The sequence below is a fragment of the Sorex araneus genome, chromosome 1 (assembly GCF_027595985.1).
Source record: "Sorex araneus isolate mSorAra2 chromosome 1, mSorAra2.pri, whole genome shotgun sequence".
Classification (NCBI taxonomy): domain Eukaryota; kingdom Metazoa; phylum Chordata; class Mammalia; order Eulipotyphla; family Soricidae; genus Sorex; species Sorex araneus.
In genome coordinates, this window is record NC_073302.1 from 267,923,827 (window position 1) to 267,938,258 (window position 14,432).

At 43.1% G+C, this 14,432-nt stretch overlaps 1 protein-coding gene and 1 non-coding gene across 2 annotated transcripts in view; both read left to right on the forward strand.

Annotated features, from left to right (window-relative positions):
- PIBF1 (progesterone immunomodulatory binding factor 1) overlaps positions 1 to 14,432 on the forward strand; it is a 187,499-nt gene that overhangs the window by 71,737 nt on the left and 101,330 nt on the right. Inside the window, exon 11 of the mRNA XM_004604006.2 lies at positions 13,380 to 13,545. Within this exon, the coding sequence (XP_004604063.1) occupies positions 13,380 to 13,545 (166 nt within the window). The remainder of the gene's footprint in view (positions 1 to 13,379; positions 13,546 to 14,432) is intronic.
- On the forward strand, positions 9,893 to 10,022 carry LOC129400941 (small nucleolar RNA SNORA13). Its single transcript, XR_008627987.1, has one exon. It is a non-coding gene; the product is annotated as a small nucleolar RNA SNORA13 (small nucleolar RNA).

Consider the following 14,432-nt stretch of genomic DNA (forward strand, 5'->3'; position numbering starts at 1 on the left):
TGTTGAAGGTTGAGGGTCGGTGAATATTAGCGTGTGCCCTAGTCTTTTCTGAGTGTAGCCAGCTGTGTCAGAACTGGGTAATTGTGGCTCTCAAGAAAAAGCTAAAATCAGCCCAACTATAGAAGAACTACTAGGAAAAGAAATCTGTTACATGTGTTCCTGGTGACTGATCAATAACATCATGTTTGTAAATGAAGGTGAGCTCATTACTCTATCCGCATAACTTCAGGGATGCATTCTTAGGAATCTAGCCTCATAGTTGGGTACTATACTTGTGAATTGGACCAGAGAAAGGGAGAGTTTATACAGCTTTCCTTATTGGCTGCCGCTCTGTTGCTTCGGAAGAAATTTTCATATATTTACATTTGGTAAATAAATCTATATCCAAAAAAAGATACGTATAAAATATTGAAATGCCAGCTGACTAAATTTACTCACACAAAACTTCAGTTAAAAGTAAGATATTTTCCACGATTATTATAAAATATGATGTTTACTGGAAGGAAAGTCCAGAGAATTACCCGAGATGAAGTGTGAGTATGTTTCTCCCACTTGTAAATGAGCCCTTATTTCCTACAGTGTATATTCTGGTCCACAATGAGTCATTTTCATCATGTTTCAATTTAACTCCTAATACATTTTTAAACTTGGCAAGCATATTTAGATGAACACGACTTCCAGTTTTAGAGACTGCTTCTAAATTATAGTTCAGCATTGCAGTCATCGTGAAAAGTCCTTTCAGTAAAAAGGAAACGGTTTTGATTGGAAGAGTATGTTTTAGAGGAGGGAAAAAATGATTACCATTGAGTAAAAGTCAGTTACGCTTTGAAAAAAAAAAATCTTTGCTGCTATATAAGCTCACAGTATTATCTTTGAAAGTTGTAGTTTATGAGGCCATTTTTATTGATAGAAAATACTTAGAAGATAGGAGATCTCTTACTACTCCTAGACCTATTTAAATTCTATAGTTATCAACTTTCTTGATTCCCACGTATTCGGCAGTAGTTTAGTTTCTGAAAATCATTCAGGCTTTAATTCTACTGAATACTTAGAAAGGCTGGCACATTTCTAGACATTTATTAGTAACCAGAATATTCCTTAGGAGCTAATGACTTTATACTGTTATTTTTAAACTATTTTCAGTGTCAGGGATCAAACCTCGGGCGTTATGCTTGCAAGTCAGGCACTAACTATGTCAGTGACCTACAACACCAGTTCTGTTTTTAACACTTTAAAGGTTCTCAAGGGGAGAGCAGAGCAGCGAGGGTGTTTGCCTTGCATACGGCTGACCCAGCTTCAATCCCTGGCATCTCCTGTGGTTCCCTGAGTCTACTAGGAGTCATCCCTGAGCACAGAACTAGGAGTAAGCCCTGATAACCGCCGGGTATAGCCCCTCCTCCCCTAAAACAAGAGTTAAGTTTAGACTCGAGAAAAGCTTAGTAACCATCTTGAGAGTGAAGAAAGAAAATCGAAAGAGATTTTATGTACACAAGACATCTTCAGTTGCACTCTTAATAGGAGCAAAACCAGAAGTGCATGCTCCCATGTCCGCTGCTCACACTGACACACAAATGTGCTGCACATACTGTCAGCACACTCTAGATGAGCCACGGTATGTGCAGGTTAAGTAACACCAGCTCGTACATTTTTGCTTTCCAGTATTCTTGTTAAATCAACAAATTTCAGCGTGATGCTCTATTAATTCAATTTCCGGCGGTTACCATAGCAACTTGGCTCGGGAGCCAGGGATGTGGTGCTGCAGTGGAACACTTACCTTAGCACAGCAAAAACAACAACAACAACAACAAAGAAGCGCACAAAATGCTTGGCTACAAACTTGATGAGTCAGAACAATAGGAATGGATCCTGGAAGTCCTAGAGGCCCAGAGTGTGTGCATGGACTGTGCCTTGCTTCTTCCAGCTTCCCGGCCTCCGGGCGGTGCTTGAAGTCCTTGATTCCTGGCAGCTCACTCCAGGCTGTGTGTGTGTGTGTGTGCGTGTGTGTGTGCGTGTGTGTGTGTGTGTGTGTGTGTGTGTGTGTGTGTGTGTGTGTGTGTGTGTGTGTGTGTGAGAGAGAGAGAGAGACAGAGACAGAGACAGAGATATTCCATGTTGCCCTCTCCTCTTGGTGACTCTGCCAAGGGTGCACACAGTCGCATTTCAGCATCACCCAGGTAACCCACCAGACCCTTCCTATGAAGACACTCAACAGCTGCTGAGACCCTTTGCCTACGAGATGGAAGGGTGCGCCGGTAGGAGGATGCTGAGTCCCGAGCACAGGAAATGGAAGTGAGCCCCGAACCCTGAGGAAGTGTGCCGTTGGAACCATCTCAGTTTTTCTGTCCTGAGGAGCTGCGGAACAGTGGAAATCTACCCACGGCCTTGGGAATCTCCTGGAGGCTGGACCTGGCTGGGCTGGGCAGGGGCTCGGGCCAGCGGGTGCGGCTGGCTCTCTTCAGGCTGAGGGGGCCAGCCCACAGCTGCCCGTTGCAGGGGAAGACAGATGCCACCCTCTCCCCAGCAGCCTCTGACCCGATGCAGGCATTCCCCCAGAAGCGGGCAAGTGCTCCAAATCCCAGGGCAGCCAGTTCTGTGGTGCTCGGCGGCCCGGACTCGGGCACTGTGGCAGCAGGGCAGGGTGAGGCCTCAGGGGCCGTGGCATGGGGGGAGGGGACAGCACTGCTCCCAGAAACGGCCCAAATGCTGGACTAGTCAGAAAAAAGCATGCTTTGTATCAAGAGGCCAAGAAGAAACGTGTGATCTTTTGACTCTGACAAGGAATGCGCTCAGACAGGCGTGTAGGGTTGGGGAAATACTAGAGAATAGAGACAGATTTGTGTTTGGGGTTTTTGGTTTTTGGTTCAGGGGCAGTGGTGCTCAGTGCTTATTCCTGGCTCCTGGTGTGGCTTGGGGGAGCGCGTGGAATGGGACCCAGACCAGCAAAGGCAGGCGCCCTCCCCACTGTGCTAGCCAGAGCAGAGAGCTGGGAAAAAGCTGGGCTAGGGAAGTACTGGCCTTGCTGCAGGCACCTCCACTGAGAAATAAGAAACCGCTGAATGAATGGAGAATCCCCCAAAAAAGAACAAAGAAATGAAAAGTGTGATTTTCGGAGCAACTATGTGGGCAATATAACTTTGTTCATTTTTTTTTTTTTTGGCTTTTTGGGTCATACCTGGTGATGCACAGGGGTTACTCCTGGCTCTGCACTCAGGAATTACTCCTGGCGGTGCTCAGGGGACCATATGGAATGCTGGGAATCGAACCCGAACCCGGGTCGGCTGCATGCAAGGCAAACGCCCTACCCGCTGTGCTATCACTCCAGCCCATAACTTTGAATCTATGTATCCGTGGCAGCAGTACGGGTCAGGTCAGGAGCATGGTCGGCATGTGGTTACTAATGTCCCACCGTGTCCCTGCATTTGACTTAACAGTTCAAACTAACAATTATTAGTTAATTAGCTAGCTAATTCAAACTAACAATTCAAACTAGAGAACAAGCGAATCCAGCTCACAGTTGGTTTTTGCACAGCCTTTAAGCCCAGAAAGGCCTTTCTGTTTTGTAACTTCTTAGAAACAGTGCCCCCCCCAAAAAAAAGATAGTATATCATAATACATGAAAATTATAAAATTCAAGTGAAGGTGTCCAGGCCTCAAGCCTCATTCGAACATGACCGTCTTTATTTGCTCATGCATTGTCTTTGCCTGTTTTCATGGTACATCGATGCAGTTGGAGCAGACTGCACAAAGTCACAATTCTTTTACTCTCTCCAGCTCCTGACACACTAATATTGCTGACCTCTTATCTAAGGCTTTATGCCCATATTGTTGCATAATGTTAAGAGCTTCGGTTAAACAGCAGCGGTTGTTGTCCATCTACTTTCTGAGCAAGAGAGTTACTATTTGCAGAATGCTTCCTGGATGAGTAATTGGAAATACCCTTCCCCATGCCTGCCTCTCTCTCTCTCTCTCTCTCTCTCTCTCTCTCTCTCTCTCTCTCTCTCTCTCTCTCTCTCTCCCCCCTCTCTCTCCCTCTCCCCCTCTCTCCCTCTCCCTCTCCATCTCCCTCTCTCTCTCACTCTCTCCCTCCCTCTCTCGCTCTCTCCCTCTCTCTCTCTTTCTCCATTTTTGATATTTTTATTTTATTACTATAGATTAGCTCGCATGCTTGCAATTCAGCTAACGTCTCTAGTCTTGACCCGTGCGTGTTCCACAGCTCTGCTCTGCCGATGTGCCCAAGATCCTCCAGCAAAGGCCTTTTGTCATTTCTAATCCACCTTCTCCGGGTTCTTTGGTTTTGGTTCTTTTTGCTTGTGTTTGGGGGACACACCGGGCTGTGGCCAGGGCTGACTCCTCGCTTTGAGTTCAGGGCTCCCTCCTGGCAGGACTGAGGGGCGACTTGAGGTGCCTGCTGGGCGTCAAATCCAGATCGGCTGTTTGCAAGGCAAGCACCCTCCCCTCCAACTCTCGCTCCGGCCCCTCCAGTCCACTTTTCTTTTATTACCTCCCTCAGCTCTGTACCCTCCATCTGTGATCCAAGGGCAAGGGTTTGTCATTTCTTGTGCTTCTCTTGAGCTAAATTATGACTTTAAAGGGAGAGATAACTCCGTAGGCAGAGGGCTATTTTTTTTATTTATTTATTTATTTATTTATTTATTTATTTGCAAGCAGGTGGCCCAAGCTCAGCATCCCGTGTTCCCCCTGAACTTCATCTGGAGCAGACCCCAGACTCAAAACCAGGAGTAGCTCTTGTGTAGCACCACGTGCAGCCACAGACTGCACCTCTCCCTGCAAAGGAGACAGATCCCGAAGACAGTACAGCAGGGAGGGCATTTGCCTGCCGTGCACCTGCCCCAGGCTTAACCCCCAGCCTGCTTTTGATCCCCCCCGAGCCCAGCAAGGAGTCAGCCCTGAGTGCAGCCCAGCGTGGCCCTCCAAGCAAAACAAAACTTAGTGGGGGGAAAAACTCCCCTTGGAATTTGCAGTGAACTGTCTCATATTCATTCCCATCCTCTCAGTGTTGATAAGGATCCCGGCCCACTTTGTTCGTTGCAAGCCGAATGAGCTTTTCTAGACTTCTTTCCTAGACGCCCGGGACACCTGCTAATTACCAGCGCCTCCTTTAATCCTTGACCCAAAACACAGGCTTCCCTCTGCCCAGGACCCCTTTGAGAGTTCTCATCTTTCTGCAGCACGCCCACCCTTGTCAGTTTTCTTCCCCTACTCCTGTCAGCACCCTCTGGCCGAGTCTGCCCTCCCCGTCCCGCCCCTGGTGCGCACGTGAGCCTGTTTCCAATCCAGATTTCCCACTTTTTTTCATTTTCTGTCGCTTGCAGCTTGTTCAGGAATCCGAGGCAGGCCCCTGGGTGCAAGTTTCAGCGTCATTCCTTGGGTCCCTAGCAGACTTTTCTAAGTCCGTGTCTTCTCAGTCTGTTTCTTTATTTCTCGGGAGAGAAAGAGTTCTAAATCCTAGGTTAGCGTTTTGGAGATGGTGAGGAGGCTCAGAGCCATGTGCGCGGAGAGCAGCTGTACCTACCGGCAGGAACCCTCTCGCCTTCCCTGGGCGTGGTCTCTCTGCATGCCAGCCAGAGGCAGACTTCGGGTTCCAGCTGAGGTCGCGTCCATGCCTTTCGTGTCATCTCCGACTGCAGATCCCAGGCCCCTCACGGGCCACGGCCCTGGGTCTTGGTTCCAGGAGCAAGTGAGAGAGAAGGAAGGGGCGGCAGGGCTGTGTCACAAGTGCAGTCAGCAGCTTCCCACGGGCACAGCGAGGAGACACAGTGTGGGAAAGTGGAGGGAGCGGAGAGAGGCCCAGGAAACTGCTATTTAAGGAAAAACAAGAATTCAGAATAATAATACGAGGTGTTAGTATTTTTTTTGTCCAATTAAAATTTGCCGTTTTCTTGCTGCTTATGGTAGATACGTTCATTATTTTATTTTGAGCCTCATATGTGTATATCCAGCACTAACATGACAACTTCTGGAATTTTATGAGCTTTCTCACTCTGATACATAACTGTAGAAAAGTGGGGAGGGGAGATGATCATAGCATGGTGGGTGTTTACTAACTGGCTAGCATAATATTTAATAACTGCCTGTTTGAAAATCCTAAGGTAACATTTTACAGAACAAATGTCATTTAACCCACTAAATAAATTAATCCAATAATTAATTCAGTGGGTTAGTGACTATTTAACCCATGAAATAACTACTAATTCATTAAATATTTAATCCGTTAAATCTAGTGAGGGAAATTTAGAGAAAGGGAAGTTTAAATCTAATGAAGTGATTTGGTTATTATGTTTTCCTTCCTCACTTTTATTCAACATCCCTCAATAATTGACTTTATTGCATTCGTAAGGGCTAGGTTGGTGAGTTGCACTTAGAGTCCTGAAGTTGTGTGTTCATTTGGCAACAAGTGACTCATTACAGGACTTAGTGCATCGAGTGGCCATATCATACTCACTTTCCCCTCTTTTGCACTACTGTTTTTAAAATGTTTTCAGGATGGAGTCATGTCTCTTTGCTGCCACCTTAGTCATTAGCCAGCCAGACTACATTTTTAGAAACTTTAATCTTTCTTGTAGCTCAGTCATACCGATCCTATAATCATTCTGGTTTCTTTTTTTTTTTTCTTTACCCCCTGTAATTTATTTTTATCTTACATTGACACCCGAACCTAGAAAGAATCGCCTTAGTACACTGATTGTGTCATACTCCAAAAGAGATTGCCCTCATCAGATTTGTGTGTGATACTTTAGAGTTCTGTATCCTGACTTGAGCCTGTTTCTTAATCACGGTGCTGGCGAGATTGTGGATAGGACACTGGAGTTCTGACTTTGCATGCAGGAGCCCCAGGTTTGATCTCCAGTACCCCTAATTTTGTGAGCACCATCAGGCGCAACCCCCTTGAGCACGACTCAATCTGGCCTCCAAACAAATAAAGTTAATTTGATGTCATCTAGAAATGATGACTCCATTCATTCATTCACTCGCTGACTCAGTAAAGATGAAGAACTTATAAATAGATATTCAGTAATATCTCAGTCCTAGGAATCCAGAGTTGCATTAAACCATGTTCCTAAGAAGCTAGTTTCATTGTACAGGCATTGATGTGTACATTTGACCTAGATTAGTTTATATAATAACCCGGACTCAAAATTTCCAAATCTTTTCTCAGAGACTTTGACTCAGTATGTCTAACTTCATGTCATCGAGAGCTTTTAAAAGTTCCACAGGGCTGACCTGGGTTCAATTCCCGCATCCATATGTTCCCCCTAAGCACCGTCAGGAGTAATTCCTGAGTGCAGAGCCAGGAGTAACCCAAAAGCAAACTGAATAAAATAAATAAAAGAAGTTCCACAGGGGCCAGAGAAATTATACGGGGGTTAAGATACTTTCCTTGCACATGGCTAATCCAGGCTTCATCTTCCACACCACAAGGAGAGAGATCCCTGACCACAGAAATTCCTAAGTGGTTCTGACAGCCAGTCCCAGTGGGTCTAGATAAAAATCAAACTAGGGTTCCTGTATAGGGCACATGAGGTAAGGCCTTGGCCTTGAAAATGGCCGCTGGGCCAATCAAGCAAAAGGTTACCAGAAAGTTAGCTAGACCACCAAGAGTTGGGAGACTTGCAAAACTCAGGGATAAAAAGGGCGCAAGAACACAGGAGGGGGTAACTCTCCTACTAGAGGGGTTGGCCCTGACCAATCAGCTTTCTCAGCTTCCTGAACTCAACGCTTACTTGACTTGTGCCAAATAAAACTTTATACTACACACACACACACACACACACACACACACACACACACACACACACACACACCAATAAAGAAAATGGCCCCTGACACTGCAGATAGCCTGATAAACATCATCAGGTGTGTTCTCCGGACGCCCCAGAGCCCGACTTCCCTCCCCCTCAACTCCACACCCCCCAAATCAAACTTAGGGTGTCATCCTCACGCTCATAAAAAGAACAAAGTCTTGCCAGTGATTCAGCTCCACCACCAAGCTTTCTGGATTTAAAGACCCATGACTTTCAATGTCAAGTTTCAGAGTTTCCTAAAGTCCTCCTAGAATTCTTTAGGCCATTTTCAAAATACTTATTTGTGGAAGTTAAGATTTATAAAATTGGCCTGTTCATAGGAAATTGGTTGAAACAAATGACTTTTACCCCTTCCCCCTTTTTTTTTTCTTTTTTTCTTTTTTTTTTGGTTTCAGACCATGCTTTATGTGTTGGCTGTCATGAACAAACTTCCTTTCTCTGAATTTGTATTATGGAAGAAACAAGATAAAATCATGATTAAGCACCTCTCCTACTATCTGTACCTGACCCTATTCTTCATAGAAGCATTCCCTACCCCCAAGTTTTTCATACAGTTTTCTTCAAATGTTATTTTAATGGCAATTTTAAGTTCAAAGAAGGGAAGAAACTGTAGAGCTCTTAAGACACTTACACTCTAGTTTTTTATATTTTGTTAATATTATTTTTTCCCTTTACTGAAGCCCAGCTCTCTGAGGTATATAGTGAAAAGAGCATGGAAGAGTTTTCAGTCTTGTGAAGCAGGGATAAAATTAGTTCTCTTGGTTTAAAGGATGATTCAAACTGAATTTTAAGTGCTACTTTTCATGTTGCCACAGATGGAAAAGTGCTGCCCGTTCAAATGTTATAAAATATTATGCTCTAATTTTGTCTCGTGTGTACTTTGATTTATTTTAGGCCAGTGTTCCTTTCATCATATTTGTTTCACTTAAGTAATCTTCACATAGTTTATCTTCACATAGCTGCAGTATCTATTTTTGCCTTTAAAAGATGGCCAAATATTATGTATTTTTTTATTTTATTTAATGGCATGGTATATGTTTTATTTGATCATGATATGATGGATGCATTGAATTACTCCAAATGCGTGCTTGAAATTCTTATAAATCCATAGTACAGTTGTTAAACATACTGAGCATTTTTAACTCAGCAAAAAAAAGATCACATTCATTTAAGAATTAGCTTGTAAGCCAAAAATGACAGATGTAGTATTACAGCTGAGAAGTAAACTGGTTGAAGAAATCATGTAAACAGTGGAAACATTCGGACAAAAATCTAAATGCCCTTTAGATTATATTCTCTTGTTCTTGTTCTAGTTGTCATTATTGAGAAGTTGATTTTTTTGTAATTTCTCAGAGCTGCCTTTGCCATTTACAAAATTTTACAAATGAAAGGAAAAGATGAGTTGTTTTTATCCAAATTTATCATTGGAATTTTGTTTCCTATAATTATATATGTATATTTTAGGCATCAGTAATTGCTCTTCCAATTTGCATTTAAAGTAGCTTTCGTTCAATATCTAGGTACAGATTTGAAAGTTTTGGGAATTTTCTATCATAATAAAGGGAACAGTCGGTAGAATACTAGGTAGCCCTACCACATCAAAAACTTTTCTTTATATTTACTTTTTTATTCCTTTTTTTTTTCATTTTTTTTCTTTTTGGGTCACACTCCTGGCTCTGCACTCAGGAATTACTCCTGGTGGTGCTCAGGGGACCATATGTGACACTGTGCTATCAGGCTGTTATCGAATCACCATGAGATACAAAATAACTCTTAAGAGAGTGCCTACCTCTCTCTCTCTGTCTCTCTGTCTCTCCCTTCCTCTCTCTCTGTGTGTCTCTCTCTGTGTCTCTCTATGTCTCTGTCTCTGTCTCTCTCTCTCTCCCTCTTTTCCTTCTTCCCTCTCTCTCTCCCCTTCCTCCCTCTCTCCCTCCCTTTCTCTCATTTCAGTTTGGTCTGGGGCTTTCCCCAGCAGGGCACAGAGACCACTCCGGCTCCGTGCTCTGAGTGTCCCCTCTGAGGCCCTCAGGAGACAGAGGTGCAGCATATGAAATACACTGAAGAGTGCACGCCTTCATGCTGCTGCTTCTCTTGGAAACCAGTGAATGCTATGTCAATAAAAGCATAAACTAAATACTTTGTAGCTTTCCTGCCACTGATTGTACTATCTTGATTATGGGAACTGTATAAATAACAGTTTGATATTTACATATATATGTGTGTGTATACACTATATATATATATTTATATACACACATATATATATACTAATGGGCATATTAAATATACCAAGTTGGTGGGGCTGGAGTAGTAGCACAGCGGGTAGAGCGTTTGCCTTGCAAGTGGCCGACCTGGGTTGATTCCCAGCATCCCATATGGTCTCCTGAACACTGCCAAGGGTGATTCCTGAGTGCAGAGCCAGGAGTAACCCCTGTGCATTGCCACGTGTGACCCAAAAAGCAAAAAAAATATATACCAAGTTGGTATGTGCTCTGAGTAAAGAGGATCTTGATTGGTTCCCCTTCACAAATGGCAAATAAATAAATATAATTGAAGACTATAACTGTGATATTTATACATAAATATATTGATGATATATTAATAACCATTTTATAATATATTTATCAAAAATGGTTATTTTTGATAAAATTCAGATTTTTTTATAGATGCTTCCAAATTCAGCAATAAGTTGTGATAATTACTTTTGTTTGTTTTTTCACTCTTGTGTAGCAGAAAACATTTTTAAAAACTGGAAATTCCAGGGGCCAAAGCGATAGCACAGCGTGTAGGGCATTTGCCTTGCACGCGGCCGACCCGGGTTCGATCCCCGGCATCCCATATGGTCCCCCAAGCACTGCGAGGAGCAATTCCTGAGTGCAAAGCTAGGAGTAACCCCTGAGCATCGCTGGGTGTGACCCAAAAAGCAAAAAAATAAAAATTAAAAATTAAAAAAAACTGGAAATTCCAGAACTAATAAGATATTGAGAAAGATTTTATAGAGGCCGTAGAGGTAACCAGTGGGTAAGACTTGCTGTATATTATTAGGGTAACGTATACCAACGCACAGTGAATGGTACTTCTCCCAGTCTGAGCACCAGATGCCTTTAACAAAGATCAAATGCCAAATACTAAGTCGTCTCTAGCGAACGTCTAATGCCTGCCTGTCTTTGATCATACGACGAACATTTTTATTAGTGCCAGTTCCAAGAGTGTGCCCCCCCCCAAAAGATGTGTGAGCACCAAGGCCAGGAAGTGCAAATACTGACAAGCCTGTGTGCATGAGCATCCCAGAGCCACCCCCCACATCCCCAAGCTTGCACCACCACCAAAACTCGCACGCCTCAGCCGAGGAGCGTGGCCCCCGGCGGCCACTTTTGCAAGCATTGCCACGAAAGGAATGCTGAAGTCAGTGAGCGTCCTTGAGCGGGCGTGCAAGCACCGTGACCTGCAACAGTACCACCAACAGGCCATGGGAAGGAAGGGACAGAGAGGACTCTGATCCTCGGCTTCCTTATCGGTCCCCCCAAAACAGCAAGGACAGCAGGACCTCCCTAAAGGGATGTTGAAAGGATTCAGTGGGCTACTGTAAATACATCTTCTGCTTTCACTCTCCTGCTCCCCCAGGCCCTGGTTTCTCCCTCCCCCCTCCCACCTGCATTGACCTCCAGCCTTTCACATGTAAACCCACACCTGTATCAAACTAGTAAGGTCTCCTTCCTGTCTGTTCCACCAGGAGCACTTATCATTCTCCCCTGGCTTTTTCTGTTTATTTCTTTGCTCAGAAACAATAGTTGTTGTTGTTGTTGTACTGGTGAAGAAATGGCTGTTGACTGTTGGAACATTCTGTCTCTGAAACCCAATCACGAACAACCTTGTTACTGTGTATGTCATGATGTTACCGTGTATCTCAAATTTTTGGATTAAAAAAAATGTTTTTAAAATTGAACCAAACAGGGGCTGGTGCTATAGCACAGCAGGTAGGGCATTTGCCTTGCACGCGGCTGACCCGGGTTCGATTCCCAGCATCCCATATGGTCCCCTGAGCACCGCCAGGAGTAATTCCTGAGTGCAGAGCTAGGAGTAACCCCTGTGCATTGCCGGGTGTGATCCAAAAAGCAAAACTAAAATAAAATAGAACAAAACAAAATAGTTGCTGTTATGTGGCTTTGGTGTCTGGGCTGCACACCATAGTGCCCAGACATAACTCCAGGCTCAGTGCTCAGTCATCTCAGAGTGGCTCGAGGTGACATGCTTGGCCGGCATTAAACCTGAACCTCCCACACACTTAACCTGTTGATCAATCACTCAGACCTCGAAAACTGAGTTTTTAAGGGTAAATCACATATTTATCTACAACAGTAGACACATTTGCTTATTATAATGACTAAATAAATATTTGAATCATAAACTTTTCATAGCATATAACAGTATACTGGGTTCATAATAGCTCCCTGAAAAGATATAACATATCTTGTTTTGTTTTTCTCTTAGAGTAAACTCTACCGGAAGTATTTTAAAATTTCTAACATACAGTAATTTATGTTCAGTAGAAATGTTTTTATTTTTATTTATTTATTTATTTATTTACTTGTTGGGTCACACCAAACAGTGCACAGGGGTTACTCCTGGCTCTGCACTCAGGAATCACTCCTGGCGGTGCACAGGGGACCGTATGGGTTGCCGGGAATTGAACCCGGGTCAGCAGCTTGCAAGGCAAACGGCCTACCCGCTGTGCTATCGCTCCAGCCCTTAGAAATGTTTTTATTACTAGTCACACCTGTGCAATGAAGAAAGTGTTCTTTATCCGTGTCATAATAGTATACTTGTGGTTAAATATTTAACTTTGTTATTTGTACATTATGTTTTCTTGTTAGTATCCAAATAAGTTCATTTACTGACCTAAAATTTTATGTTAGGGGTCTGAATTTTTTCAATTTAATGTTCATGTTTCATGCCATTCTTTTTTGTTGACAGTAGAACAGAATAACATGCTTAGGAAGCAATGATGATAATCTTGATAATAAGGCCTATTCATTGAACAGAAATTAATTCACTTTAATGGATGATAATGACTGAAGGTTGCTTCTGACATTTTAATTGTAAATGTCTTACAAAATTTAATGGTAATAGGAAATAATTTGGGGGGGGGTGGAAGGAATGAAAATAGGACAATAAAGGAAGTTGATTGTTATGTCTTATTTTCTTTTGATTTTTTTTTGTCTGTGCCCAGCTGTGTCCAGGGCTTACTCCTGGCTCTGTGTTCAGTGATTACTCCTGGAAAGGCTTTGGGGCTATGTGGGGTGCAGAGGCTCAAACCCACGTCTGACACATGCAAGGCAGCGGTCCTACCGACTGTACTGTACATCTCTCCAGCCCCTACTGATGTTTTTTACTCTGAACGTATTCTATTTTCACACCTCATGCCTATCTAGCTGAAAAAAAATGATTATTTGCTGAATATGTACTAATATGTTAAAATGTATTAAAAACAATGTTTATGTTTTTATAAATCACTGTGGTTTCTTTGGCATTTCATAGCCGTTCTATGTCTTCCAGATACAGAGATCTTCAACTTAGTACAGAAAGCAAAGTATCAGAATTTCTTCATCAAAGTAAGTTAAAATCTTTTGAAAGTGAACGTATTCAGCTCATCCAAGAGGAAACGGCAAGAAATCTCACACAGTGTCAGTTGGAATGTGAAAAATACCAGAAAAAATTGGAGGTACATGTTCAAACCTTTCTTTTAAAATTAACATGTTTAGGAGGTGACCTTTCTTTTAAAATTAACATGTTTAGGAGGTGGAAAGATTCTATAGCAGGTAAATGTTCCTTTGCACATGGCTGACCTTCCTCTCTTGGACACATGGATGGGAAGAAGGAATGACGGTTTCAGGAAAAGATGCGAATCACTAAGAAACATGAAAATCTGGATCCTCTCTAGTAAATGTGAATTTCAAAATAAATTATTTAGCATCTGCCTTTGGGGCAGGCTTGGGTAGTGGTGGGGAAATTCAAAATAATGGTGATAGGAAGGTGCAATAGTGGTGGGATTGGTGTGGAAATATTGAATGTAATCAATTATTATGAGCAGCTTTACAAAAAATAAAATTAGAAAAAAAGAAAGAAATGCCAAATTGAACTTCTTTTACATGTATATAAGATGGTTTGTCACGAGGCCCAAGAGATAACAGAAAGAGTACATGCTTTGCATGTGGGGTGTCAGGATTCTATCCTGAATGAAGGGAGTGAGCAAAAGGAAGAGGAGGTGGACAGGGGGAGGGGAAGATGACTTATTATTTTCAACATGCTGGCAGGAGTACTTAAATGGGAACATGGTTTGCATGCAGAAGCCCGGTTCACGCCCTGGCACTGCATCACTGCATGGTCTTTTGAGCCAGAAGTAGCCCCTGAGTACCACTAGGTATGGAAAAAATAAAATAATAATAATAATAATCACTGTCACTGTCATCCCGTTGCTCATTGATTTGTTTGGACGGGCACCAGTAGCGTCTCACATTGTGAGACTTATTGTTACTGTTTTTGGCATATCCAATACGCTACGGGTAGCTTGCCAGGCTCAGCCGTGGGGGCGAGATATCCTCGGTAGCT